General features: G+C 50.4%; 1 protein-coding gene across 1 annotated transcript in view; it reads left to right on the top strand.

Moving 5' to 3' along the window:
• The window catches only part of LOC145358107 (hemicentin-1-like), a 359,590-nt gene that overhangs the window by 324,907 nt on the left and 20,538 nt on the right, over positions 1-14,145 (top strand). The window contains exons 85-90 of the mRNA XM_080211781.1: positions 644-814; positions 3,983-4,153; positions 5,414-5,584; positions 9,582-9,752; positions 11,919-12,068; positions 13,329-13,466. Coding sequence (XP_080067907.1) covers positions 644-814; positions 3,983-4,153; positions 5,414-5,584; positions 9,582-9,752; positions 11,919-12,068; positions 13,329-13,466 — 972 coding nt within the window. The remainder of the gene's footprint in view (positions 1-643; positions 815-3,982; positions 4,154-5,413; positions 5,585-9,581; positions 9,753-11,918; positions 12,069-13,328; positions 13,467-14,145) is intronic.

Below are 14,145 nucleotides of genomic sequence, written 5' to 3'. Positions count from 1 at the left end.
GGGCTGCCATTAGCAGCCTTTCCCCTGGTTTCTGTGGCTATGCCTCATCTTTCATTCTCTCCCCCTGCAGTATAAATATCTCCCACTTTCTATGCCTTTTGACTTTGACAAAGGGTCATCTGGACACAACGTCAGCTCTTTTCTCTCCTTACAGATGCTGCCAGACCTGCTGAGATTTTCCAGCATTTTCTATTTTGGTTTCAGATCCCAGCATCCACAGAAATTTGCTTTTATTTATGAAACGTTTGTCGAAATAGCCCACTTGATTCACTAAGGGAAGGAAATCTGCTATCCTCACCCGGTCTGGCCTACATGTGACCCCAGACGTAGTTGACTCTCAACTGCTGTCCAAGGGTAATTAGGGTTGGGCAATAAATCCTGGCCAATCAGCGACACCCACGTCCTATGAATGAATTAAAAAAAAGTCACTGTGATGTAACACTGAGACCCATGTGGAAGTCAAGTACTAGTTCAGTTGGGCCTAATGGCCTGCATCTGTGCTACAAATACTAGGCCAAAGAGAAGCTAAAGCTAAAAGAATAGGCCCAAGATTATTCCTTGCAACCCATGGCAAGAGTTTTCTGAATGCAAAGGTGTGATCTGGTCCTGTCAGTGTCTGACCTGTCACTTTCCCCCCTCACAGTGCACGGTGGATTCTCGCAATGGTTGGACTGGGGCCCGTGTAGTGTTACCTGTGGTCGGGGAATCGAGGAGCGAATCCGTTTGTGTGACAATCCCTTACCGGCCAATGGGGGAAGACCGTGCCATGGCTGGGATGTAGAATCAAGGCAATGTAACGCAAAGCCTTGTCCAGGTAAGGATCTGAAAGTATGTTCATGATAACCCATTGCTAATTCTCTGAAAGAACTGTATTAGCGCAATGCTGTTTACAGTCACTGAATGTCGCAAAGCACTTTACAGCCAATGACGTACATTTGTAGTATAGTTACCATGGTAATATTGGCTGGAATTCTCCGACTGTAGGCCTTGCCAACACTGCCAGTGAGAATGGAGAATTTGGTGCTCAGCCAAATCTTCATTCACAGCAGTGGGCCTGGAGAATCCCAGCCCCGGACAAGGTTGGAGAATGCCAGCCTTGAGAAAACCTAATTGGGAAGCCAATTTGTGCACAGCAAGCTCCCACAGACTCCAATGTGATAATTACCAGATAATCTGTTTTTGTGTAATTGATTGAGGAATAAATATTGGCCAGAACGGCAGGGTTAAATCCCCAACTCTTCTCTAAAATCGAGCCATGGGATCTTCTACACCCACCTGTGCCAACAGCTGCGGCCTTGGTTTAACATCTTATATAAAAGACAGCACCCTCAACATTGTAGCACTCCCTCAGTACTGGACTGGAGTGTCAGCTTTATCTTTTGTGGGATTAACAAAGGTCACCATTACTGATAATAGTTTTTCAATTCCAGATTATTGTTTGAATTTAAATTCCACCAACTGCCGTGCTGGGATTTGAACACTTATCCCCAGGGCACTAATAATATCAAAGCTGCATTTTGCTGAGTGTGTCATCAGGGAGCCTTAGCAACCACTGATTGGATTCATACCAGCGCATAGGAAGATGGCTGTGGTGGTTGGAGGTTAATTATCTCAGCTCCAGGACATCTCTGCAGGAGTCCCTCAGGGTTAGTGTCCTAGGCCCAACCATTTTCTTCAGTGACCTTCCCTCCATCATAAGGTCAGAAGTGGGGATGTTCACCGATGATTGCGTAATGTTCAGCACTGTTTGTGACTCCTCAGATGCTGAAGCAGTCCACGTTTAAATGCAGCAAAAACTGGACAATATCCAGGCTCGGGTTGACAGTAGCAGGTAACATTCACGCACACGTGTGCCAGGCAATGACCACCTCCAACAAGAAAGACACTAACCACCACCTCTTGACATTCAATGATATTACCATCACTGAATCCCCCACTGTCAATATCCTGGAGTTACTATTGACCAGAAACTGAACTGGACTAGCCAAATACTGTGGCTACAGGAGCAGGTCAGAAGCTGGGAATTCTGCAGCGAGTAACTCACCTCCTGGCTCCCCAGAGCCTGTCCACCATCTACAAGGCACAAGTCAGGAGTGTGATGGAATACTCCCCACTTGCCTGGATGGGTGCAGCTCCAACAACACTCCCTGAACCACTGATACACAGTGGCAGCAATGTGTACCATCTGCAAGATGCACTGCAACAACTCACCAAGACCCCCCAGACAGCATCATCTTAACCCGCAGAAGGACAAGGGCAGCAGATACATGGGGAACACCACCACCTGCAAGTTCCCCTCCAAGCCACTCACCATCCTGACTTGGAAATACATCGCTGTTCCTTCACAGTCGCTGGGTCAGAATCCTGGAACTCCCTCCTTAACAGCACTCTGTGTGTACCTACACATACGGACTGCAGCAGTTCAAGAAGGCAACCAGCCTTGAGGGCAGTAGAGTTAGGCAATAAATGTTGGGATGCCCACAATGCGTAGAAACATAGAACCCCTTCTGTGTAGAAAGAGGCCATTTGGCCTATTGAATCTGCACTGACTCTCCAACAGAGCATCTTACTAAGGTCCATGCCCCACCCTATCCCCGTAACCCCACCCATTTACCCTGTGACCTCGCCTAACCCTCTACACATCTTGGGACACTAAGGGAGAATTTAGTAAGGCTAATGAAATGAACCCGCACATCTTTGGACTGTGGGAGGAAACCGGAGCACCCGGATGAAACACTGGGAGAATGTGCAAACTCCGCACAGACTGTAACCCGAGGCTGGAATTGAGCCTGGGTCCCTGGCGCTGTGAGGCAGCAGTGCTAACCACTGTGCCACCCTGAGAGAACTCATGAATGAATAATAAATAGGTAAATAATAGCCCATGGACAGTACGCCACCAGTTAATGAATATTTACTCATCTAGGTATAAAAATGGTGAGGGAATTGGTTAACTTCAGAAACTTGCTCCACAGCACCAACCAGTGGCTGAAGCCTGCAATTACATCATTGCTGGTCACTGGTTACAATTTTGACTCTAAATGTTTACACAGACGGTTTTAATGTTGAAATTCAGCAGAAATTAATGACCAAAAATCACAAGACCAGCAAGTTATGGCACACACAAGTTTGTCAATAGTAGATTTATTTAGTATTTCGGCACAGTGACACAGTGGTTAGCACTGTTGCCTCACAGCGCCAGGACCTGGGTTTGATTCCTGGCTTGGATCACTGTGTGGCGTTTGCACATTCTCCCCGTGTCTGCGTGGGTTTCCTCCGGGTGCTCCAGTTTCCTCCCACACTTCCAAGATATGTGGGTTAGGTGGATTGACCATGCTAAATTGCCCCTTAATATCAGGGGGACTAGCTGGGGTAAACGTATAGGGTAATGGGGATAGGGCCTGGGTGGGATTGCAGTCAGTGCAGATCGATGGGCCAAATGGCCTTCTTCTGCACTGTAGGGATTCTATGATTCTCCTCTCATAATGATTCCCACTCTTGTGTGTTAACTGTTTTTTAAGTTTATTAACTAGTATGACAAGTAGACTTACATTAACACTGCAAAGAAATTACTGTGAAAATCCCCTAGTCGCCACATTCCAGCGCCTGTTCGGGGACACTGAGGGAGAATTTAGCATGGCCAATGCAGCTAACCAGCACGTCTCTCAGACTGTTCTGTGAGTCTCAACATGGCCCTGCCACCCTAATGTCCCTCCTGGAACGGGACTAAACCTCATTCTTTAGGGGGAGTTTTCCCATCCCGCCTGCCCCAGCAATCGTAGCAGGTCGGGGGGAGGGCAGACCATGCAAAGGTCCGTTGATTTTGAGTGGGATTTTCCAGCCTTGGGGCAAGCGTGGCTGGAAAATCCCGCCCTGTGTATTTTTGCAGTGGGGGGAGGCAGTGGCCTCTGTTATCCAGAGAGGCAGGGTAACGCTCTGGGATTGACGTTCGGAGGTGACTTTGACCAATCTTTCCTTCCCACAGTGGATGGGCAGTGGACGGCTTGGAACAGCTGGTCTCACTGCTCTGTGTCCTGTGGGGGAGGGGTCCGCCAGCGCTCCCGCTCCTGCTTCGACCCCCCACCTCAGCACGGGGGCCGCCTGTGCGAAGGAAGTGATGTCGATGTGGAACTGTGCAACAGTGAGGCGTGTCCAGGTACGGACCAGCCAATCGGATAAAGGGGGTGGAGCTAGGCCAATCAGGTAAAGGGGCGGAGCTAGGCCAGACAGTGGGCACCAATTCCAGGGAGGGGGGAGGAAATGTGCATCTCATTACCTCTGGGAGTGGTTGAGGTGAATAACCTGAATATGTTTAAGAGGAAGCTCGGTCAGTGTGTGGGGGAGGAGGGACAGAGGGTTACAATGATAGATTTCAATCAGGAATAATGGGAGGTGGCCCAAGTGGGGCACAGACATAGCATAGACTGTTTGGGCTGAATGGCCTGTTTCTGTTTCCCATATATCAGGTAAATCAGCTTGAAAGATTTTAATTCTTACACTCCCTGCATTGTGGAATAAGGACATTTGGCTCATTGAACCTGCACCAATAACAATCCCACCCAGGCCCTATCCCCGTAAGCCCACATATTTACTCTAGCTAATCCCTCTGACACTAAGGGGCAAGTTAGCACGGCCAATTAATCTAATCAGCACATTTTTCGAACTGTGGGAGGAAACCGGAGCACCCGGAGGAAACCCACACAGACAGAGGGAGAATGTGCACACTCCGCCCAGACAGTGATCCAAGCCAGGGATCGAACCGTGTCACTGGCGCTGTGATGCAGCAGTGCTAACCACTGTGCCACTCCTGTGTTGGTGGGAATCCGGGAAGGGCTTGGCAGTATCTCCCCTCGGCAACAAAAAAAAGGAAGCCTCATTTGTATGGCACTTCACACACTCACAGCACCTCCCAGGAGCGGCACGTTGGCACAGTGGTTAACACTGCTGCCTCACAACACCAGATTCTTGCTTTTGATCATTTTCTGTGTGGAGTTTGCACATTCTCCCCCTGTCTGCATGAGTTTCCTCCGGCTGCTCCAGTTTCCTCCCACAAGATTGTGCAGGTTAGATGGATTGACCACCCTAAATTGCCCCTTAGTGTCCCAGAGTGTATGGGTTAGGGGGATTAGTGGGATAAATACGTGGTTACGGGATTAGAACCTGGGTGGGATTGCTGTTGGAAAGTTGGTGCAGACTCGATGGGCCAAATGACCTCGTTTCGCACTGTAGGCATTCTACGATTGAGGTCGGCCAATCAGGTACTCGCGATGTCAGTGCACAGCAAGATCCCACAAACGTGATGACCCGGCAGAGGCAATGCAGTGAGGGGTGGGCAGGGAGTTTGCCCAGGAAAGTTGGCGGGCAGTGTTGTTAAGTTGAGATGATTCTGACCCTTCCCCCACTGTCCTGTTTGTAGTGAATGGGAACTGGGGCCCCTGGAACTCCTGGAGCCCATGCAGTCAGACCTGCGGTGGTGGACAGAGCAGACGCTATCGATCGTGCAGCAACCCTCCCCCTACCAGCGGTGGCAAGGTCTGTCTGGGGGCAGAGGTACAGATGCAGCGGTGCGGCACAGGCCAGTGTCCCGGTAGGTTTGAGTTGAGAGTTGGCAGTGGCGAGATGCTGGGTCCATTCATTCGTTTGAAGGGACAAGGGGACAGCATGGGGTACGAGTTTTAAAATGGTTTTCTTTTATTGAACAGAACTTAAAAAAATTAACATGACAGCAGCGAAAAAAAGTGAACTTGGAGACTGGCTTCTACTGCCAGTCCCTTTAATCTAAGAACTGAACTCAAAAAAAACTCAACTGAACACATACACTAATATATTTCAATCCTTATCTCATTATTGCAAGTGTTTTTCGCATGTTGTCTCCGCCTTGAAAAACATCCCTTGCAGCTGCAGTTGTTTGCCTGCATTGTGTACCCTTCGGGAATGCAGTTGATGTTTAGCTAACCCATCATGCCCTTTGATTCTACATGCAGTCAAGTCAGCTACAATTGGTCAGCTTAACAGAGTTAACCCCTGTAGTCTGGCATTTAAATGTAATTGTGATTTAATTTGGTTTATTATTCACATGTTTTATCATACAGTGAAAAGTATTGTTTCTTGCGAGCTATGCAGACAAAGCATACCGTTCATAGAGAAGGAAAGGAGAGAGTGCGGGATGTAGTGTTTCAGTCATAGCTAGGGTGTAGAGAAAGATCAGCTTAATGAAAATAAGTCTATTCAAAAATCTGATGGCAGCAGGGAAGAAGCTGTTCTTGAGTCGGTAGGTCCATGATCTCAGACTTTTTACCTTTTTCCTGATGGAAGAAGGTGGAAGAGAGAATGTCCGGGGTGCGTGCGGTCCTTAATTATGCTGGCTGTTTTTCTGAGGCAGCAGGTAGTGTAGAGTCAATGGATGGGAGGCTGGTTTGTGTGATGGATTAGGCTACATTCATGATCTTTTGTAGTTTATTGCGGTCTTGGGCAGGGCAGCAGCCATACCAAACTGTGATACAACCACAAAGAATGCTTTCTATGGAACATCTGTGAATGTTGGTGAGAGTCGTAGCTGACTTGCCAGATTTCCTTAGTCTTCTGAAAAAGTAGAGGCATTGGTGGGCTTTCTTAACTATAGTGTTAGCACGGGAGGACCAGGACAGGTTATTAGTGACCTGGACATCCAAAAAAAAGGAAATATCTAAAAGACAAAATTATATTAAAATGAAGTCTTTACATTGACTGGAGTAAACAGGGCTAAACATACACAGGAGCCTTTACATGGTCCTGGCCTTCACACAAGCTGCACAGTGTCATACAGTGAATAGCACTTGTCGGACAAAGGGACTAAAGATCTCAGAGGTAAACGTCCCGACCTCCAGCCCCAAGGACCAGGGGAGCTTGAGGTTTGTTCATGATTCTTTATTCAGCCTCAGTGACTCCCTCCCCACCTGCACACTGAGACAGGGAAAGGGAAATTCATCCCAGGCTGACAGGGAATGCTGCTCACTGCCGGCTGTGAGAATCTGAGATAATGTAATGAGAGAGTGGGGTGCAGTGAGCAGATGCTGAACAGTGGGGTAATTCCACCATCTACTGTCCAAATGCTGCAACTGCAGCTCAAGGCAACCCCAATTAAAATCACTGGAATATATTGATTCCCTGAAATTGAAATCAGTGTTCATCGGGGACGATTCTCCCAAAAGTGCTGAATTGGTGGGAGAACTGTTCTAAATCCCGACTTCTGAGAGTTCAGCTTCTCACCTGAATTTGTGCACTCTGTGCACTGCAGAGGTACGCCCCTTCGTCAGGTGAATGGAGAGTTCTGGCCTCAGACAGAGCATATAAAGCACAGACAGTTTAGAGATTACTGATTAGAATGCGAATCCTTACACCTAACCTGCTGTTCAAGACCTGAAGTGGCTGACAATGTGAGTGGAAGGAGCACTGATCACAGGTTAAGGAGATGTGTATTGTCTCCAGATAGTACAGTAAGTGAGGTTTTGCAAACCCAGGCAAGTCACGGAGGTTACAGATAGTGCGACATGAACCCAAGATCCCTGTTGAGACCGTCCTCATGTGTGCGGAACTTGGCTATCAGTCTCTGTTCAGCGACTCTGCGCTGTCATGTGTCATGAAGGCCATCTTCTCCGGAGTCTTCAACATATCATTGATGAAGACGAACATCTCGCCAGGGCTATCCCCACACCCCCACTTCTTGCCTTCAGACAACCACACAACCTCAAACAGACCATTGTTCGCAGCAAACTAACCAGCCTTCAGGAGAACAGTGACCACAATACCACACAACCCTGCCACAGCAACCTCTGCAAGACATGCCGGATCATCAACATGGATACCATCATCACACGTGAGAATACCATCCACCAGGTACATGGTAAATACTCTTGCAACTCGGCCAACATTGTCTACCTGATACGTTGCAAGAAAGGATGTCCCGAAGCATGGTACATTGGGGAGACCATGCAGACGCTACAACGGATGAATGAACGTCGCTCGACAATCACCAGGCAAGACTGTTCCCTTCCTGTTGGCGAATACTTCAGTGGTCATGGGCATTCCGCCTCTGACCTTCAGGTAAGCATTCTCCAAGGCGGCCTTCACGACACACGACAGCGCAGAGTCGCTGAACAGAGACTGATAGCCAAGTTCCGCACACATGAGGACAGTCTCAGCAGGGATCTTGGGTTCATGTCGCACTATCTGTAACCCCCGTGACTTGCCTGGGTTTGCAAAACCTCACTTACTGTACTGTCTGGAGACAATACACATCTCTTTAAACTGTGATCAGTGCTCCTTCCACTCACATTATCAGCCACTTCAGGTCTTGAACAGCAGGTTAGGTGTAAGGATTCGCATTCTAATCAGTAATCTCTAAACTGTCTGTGCTTTGTATGCTCTGTCTGAGGCCAGAACTCTTCATTCACCTGACGAAGGGGCAAACCCCGAAAGCTTGTGAGTCTATTTATCAAATAAATCGGTTGGACTAAAACCTGGTGTTGTCAGACTTTTTACTGTGTTTATGCCAGTCCAACGCCGGCATTCCCACATCATCACTGCAGAGGTCCCAGTTGTGAATCTCATTAAAAACCCAGGGGAGTGGGGTCTATTCGTGCTGGAGTCCGACAGTCCTGGAACTCTGGGCATGCGCGGTGGTGCCGATCTGTCAGACTCCCCAGTCGCTGGCCAGCCGGGACCACCACAGTGCTACCCCTCCAGCTCTCGCCACAGCCCCCACAACAATTCCCTGCCCGGAGCACCCCGATGTCCCAGCAGGGGCAAGTCCCAGTCCCCCCCAGCAGACCACTCCCCCCCCCCAGCCTATCCCAATTGCTGCCCTCTCTCCATCCCTGATTGATCCCCGTGCAGAGTGACAGTGGGATTCCCCCACCCCCATCTATCGCACCTAGGCCCCATCCCCTTGGCCCTGCCGATGCCCAGTGGGCAGGGCCAAAGCGCCCCCTGGGCATGGACACTTTGCCCCTTGGGCAGTGCCAGAGACACAGGCTGGAACTGCCAGGGTGCCCATGCCCAAGGGCCACCACCCCCCACTGCCTGACCCCTTGAGGGGCCCCGATTGCCCCCTCCTTCACTCCAGCGGGGTCTCCCACTAGTTCCCTGAACATGGAGAGTTTGCCTGAATCCTGCTGGAATTAAGTACTCCTGGCAGAGTGGGAGATTTGACCGGGACCTGTAAGATCCCGATAATTACCTAAAATGCATATTTAAAATATATTAAAAACAGATTTAAATTACCTACCTGCCTTCCCGCCAGTTTCCAGCGTGATCCGACTGCTGATTGTTCACCGGCTCTGGGAGATGTGTGTGTGCTCCCGGTGCACGTGCGAATCCCTGTTCAAAGCCGCAGACATGCGTCTCCCACCACGACCCACACACTCGGATTCATTGTGAACTTTGTTCCATTTTTAAATTGCAGTCACAGCGTCGCAGGGTGCAGCTGTTAAGCTGGGTGCTGCCGATTAGTTGACAGTTACCTCAGGGTTTGCTTGGTCTGCGATGTGAATTGTTGGTGGGTTAAACGTTCTGATCCGTGTCGTCTGCATTTTCTCCCCCGGCAGTGAACGGAGGCTGGAGCCCGTGGCAACGCTGGAGCGAATGTTCGGCCTCCTGTGGAGGGGGGAAACGGCTGCGACGGCGACAGTGCAACAGCCCTCCCCCCAACGGGAACGGGAGGGGCTGCCCGGGAGAGAGCTTCCAAACATCAGGCTGTAACCAGGCCACCTGCCCAGGTGAAGAGGCGCAAAGGCAGTGAATCAATCTCGAGTCTGGTGGGCCCGTGCGGCCAGCATGTCACAGGCCCGGGTTCAAATCCCACGTGGTTATTGGGAAGAATGGGTGGGATTTTCCTCCCAATCCGTGGAGTGATTCACAGCGACGGGAGACGGAGTGCATTCACTGGCTGCAGGATCATCTGGTCCTGCCGTAATCAACAGGGGTGTCCTGTTGGATGCACCGCTTGGTGCCGGGAAACCCGCGGTGGGGGGGGGTGGGGAATGTGCCTTCGGCCTGACTGTAAGATCCTGCCTTTGTGAACGGCAGCAAGATTCCAGCCACAGTTTCCCCTCTTTGATAAGCAGTGGATCTGACGTTACATCAGCCCGTATAGCAGGTCTGCCTTGGGAGTCTGACTGTCGTGGGGATAAGGATAGCTCAAGGAACCCTAAAGTCCAGACTGATGCGACTAGTACAGTACTGAGAGTGCTGTGTTACTGGAGCTGCCCTCCAGTGCGGTACTGAGGGAGTGCTGTGTTACTGGAGCTGCCCTCCAGTGCGGTACTGAGGGAGTGCTGTGTTACTGGAGCTGCTTTCCAGTGTGGTACTGAGGGAGTGCTGTGTTACTGGAGCTGCTTTCCAGTGTGGTACTGAGGGAGTGCTGTGTTACTGGAGCTGCCCTCCAGTGCGGTACTGAGGGAGTGCTGTGTTACTGGAGCTGCTTTCCAGTGTGTTACTGGACCTGCTTTCCAGTGCGGTACTGAGGGAGTGCTGTGTTACTGGAGCTGCTTTCCAGTGTGTTACTGGAGCTGCTTTCCAGTGCGGTACTGAGGGAGTGCTGTGTTACTGGAGCTGCTTTCCAGTGTGTTACTGGAGCTGCTTTCCAGTGCGGTACTGAGGGAGTGCTGTGTTACTGGAGCTGCTTTCCAGTGTGTTACTGGAGCTGCTTTCCAGTGCGGTACTGAGGGAGTGCTGTGTTACTGGAACTGCTTTCCAGTGCGGTACTGAGGGAGTGCTGTGTTACTGGAGCTGCTTTCCAGTGTGGTACTGAGGGAGTGCTGTGTTACTGGAGCTGCTTTCCAGTGCGGTATTGAGGGAGTGCTGTGTTACTGGAGCTGCTTTCCAGTGTGGTACTGAGGGAGTGCTGTGTTACTGGAGCTGCTTTCCAGTGCAGTACTGAGGGAGTGCTGTGTTATCAAATGAATCTGTAATGTCTTATAGATTAGACATCAGAACTGTGAAAGAAATTAGAGAGAAGGAGGCCACTCTGTCATTTGAGGGTGCTTGACCGGGCAATACCTTCATGGCTAATCCTCTACCTCCACTTCACTTTCCTGTTCTCTTCCCCTCCCTCCGCACCCATTCCCCTCAGGAACATAGGATGTGGAGCAGGAGGAGGCCATTCTGCCCTTCAAGTTATTTCTGCCATTCAGTGCTATCATGTGTGGTCCACTTGTGGTCTCAGCCTCACGTTCCCACCTACCTACCCCCCCCACCCCCCAAATAACCCTTGTCTATCGAACGTCTGTTTGACTCAGTGATCCAGCCCCCAGTGCTTTGGGCTCGGGTGCAATCTTACGGCGCAGGCATGCCGGTTAAATTCCGGCAATAGTCTCCAGAAATCCGTCAAGCTCAGTGGCACAGTGGTGAGCACTGCTGCCTCACAGCGCCAGGGACCCGGGTTCAATTCCAGCCTTGGGTCACTGTCTGTGTGGAGTCTGCACGTTCTCCCCGTGTCTGTGTGGGTTTCCTCCGGGTTTCCTCCCACACTTTGAAAGACGTGTGCTAGGTTGATTGGCCGTGCTAAACTGGCCCTTAGTGTCAGGGGGATTAGCAGGGTAAATATATATGGTTGCGGGGGTAGGGCCTGGGTGGGGTTGTTGTTGGCGCCGACTCGATGGGCCGAACGGCCTCCTTCTGCACGGTAGGGATTCTATGACCATTCCCACCAGCGCGATATTCCCATCCCGCTGAAGTGAGTGAGGATTCAGCTAGCTGCCAAATTCTCCGTCTCCGCCGCAGCGGGAGCGTGGCGTGGATGGGTGGGAAGAGGGTGCGTCTCTGATGGAGGGAAACTTCACTCTGCAGCGAGGGGAGGGGGGGGTGATAAAGAGAACAAAAGGTTTTGTCTTGCGGTGAAAGTTTTGCGCTCCACGTAACAGGTGTGATTTCCTTCATTGTAGGCACTCCGGGGAGAGCCAGGGGCAGTGTGATCGGGATTGTTAACGATAAAGAATTCGGAGTCGCATTCCTCGATGCGAACATCACAGAAAACACAGCGGCAGGAACCACAACCATTCAGGCAAACATCCAGAACATTCCCAGCGCAGTGGGTTGGTATTTCACCGACTGCTGGAGGCACCGGCTGTTCTTTCTGGTTAACGGCTGTCCCTCGCCTGCTCACTGCTGATTTTGATATATATTCCCCCCCCACCATCACCGCCACATTATAAACCTGGTTCTCTTATTCTGAATTCCCAATCTGTAATGGGCGGTTTTCCTTCACCGCCAGTTCCCACCTCCTGTTTGCCTTGGCTACCGGCCTCGCTCTAACCTCGCCCACCTTGCTGCTCTTTCTGTGATGACATTCGACCGTAAGTGGAATCACAGCTGACCTCAACCCTGCCCTCACCCAGCTGCTGGGATTTTTTTTTAGCAGGGATTATTCCAGAATGATCCGGAATGGAAACTGCAGCTGATTTTTATTCCTCTCTTTCCCGAGCTCAGTGCAGGCGGATAATCTGACCGATGGTAGTGGCCCAGTTAGACCATCTGTGTGTTTAGCTGGCCGTTAGCAGGTGAAACCTGTGTCCATTGCCCAACCGATGTAATCAAGGGCGGATTCCTCTACTTGGCCTGTGTATCCCCCTTGGCCTGCGTATAATCTACACCCGCCCCCAACTCAGCCTGTATGTGACCCCTGCCCCCCCCCGCCATGACCTACATGCTCTCCTTAGCCTATTACCATCAACTTGCGTGTGACACCACCTCCCCCAGCCTGCATAACCATCCCCAGGCCTGTGTATCCACTGGCAGCCTGCACACCCTCCCTGGCCTGCGTATGTAACCAGCCTGCATGTGTCCTCCCCCCATCAGCCTGTGTATCCACCCCTGGCCTGTGTGTGTCCCCCCGCAGCCTACATATATCCCTCCAGCCTAAATTTACCCTCAGCCTTTATGGCTCCCCCCCATGGTCTACATAGCACCACTAGCCCCCCCCACCTCCCCCCAGCCTAGGTGTCACTCCCAGCCTCTGTGTCACCCCTCAGCCTGTGTATTGCCCCCCAGCCTGCACATCGTTCCCGGCTTGCGTATCACCTCCAACTTGCGTATTGCCCCCCCAGTCTGCGTATTGCTCCCCAGCCTGCATATCAGCCTGCTGATCTGAAACATTAACTCTCTTCCTCTCACCGCAGATATTTCCACACTTCCTGTTATTCCAGATTTTTTAAAATAATTTTTAAATAATATTTTAAAATCAATTATTATTGATTTATTTTATTTATTAATTTTATTAGTTTGTTATGGCTTATTATGCTTAATTATTTTAAGAGCTAGTTCTTTGTCTCAGTTTACCCTGTGCTGTGTTCTAGGTCCTCTGGCGAGAGTACTTGTTTCGATTTTTGCCTCTATTTATTGGTCAGTAGCCCATCCTGCCCCTGGCACTGTGAACGGATTCTCACTGACTAAAGGGGCTTTCAGGCAAGAATCACAAATGGAGTTTGCAACAGGTGAGTGAGTGGAACTGCAGGGGGCGCACTGACACCAGGAACAGGCTGCACGTTAAAGGGGAGAGTAAGTTTATTTATTAGTGTCACAAGTAGGCTTGTATTAACACTGTAATGAAGTTACTGTGAAAATCCCCTAGTCGCCACACTCTGTTCGGGTACACAGAGGGAGAATTTAGCACGGCCAGTGCACCAAACCAGCAAGCCTTCCGGACTGTGGGAGGAAACCGGAGCACCCGGAGGAAACCCACACAGACGCGGGGAGAACTTGCAGACTCCGCACAGACAGTGATCCAAGCTGGGGATCAAACCTAGGTCCCTGGTGCTGCGAGGCAGCAGTGCTAACCACTGTACCACCATGTCACCCAATAAGAAATTCTTTACAGAGCAGACACTCTTCATAACACCAGATGTCTCCAAGCACTTCACAGCCAAAGAAGTACTTTCTGAAGTGTTAGCAGTGTCACATAGGAAGAGAGGCAGTCAATTTACACACAGTAAACTCCCACAAGCAGCAGTGTGAGCACCCAGTCTTTGTGACACCCAGTAGAGGGATAAATATATATTGGTCAGGACACGAGAGCAAATTCACCTGCTACTCATGGAAGTAGGGCCACAGAATCTTTCAAATCACCTGAGCAGACAGAGACGTCCTTCAGTTTAATACCTCATCTGAGAGATA

This window comes from Carcharhinus amblyrhynchos, chromosome 25, assembly GCF_965287045.1.
Source record: "Carcharhinus amblyrhynchos chromosome 25, sCarAmb.v2.hapA, whole genome shotgun sequence".
Classification (NCBI taxonomy): domain Eukaryota; kingdom Metazoa; phylum Chordata; class Chondrichthyes; order Carcharhiniformes; family Carcharhinidae; genus Carcharhinus; species Carcharhinus amblyrhynchos.
Note: the sequence above shows the minus strand (reverse complement) of the source record. Positions and strands in the feature narration are given on the sequence as shown.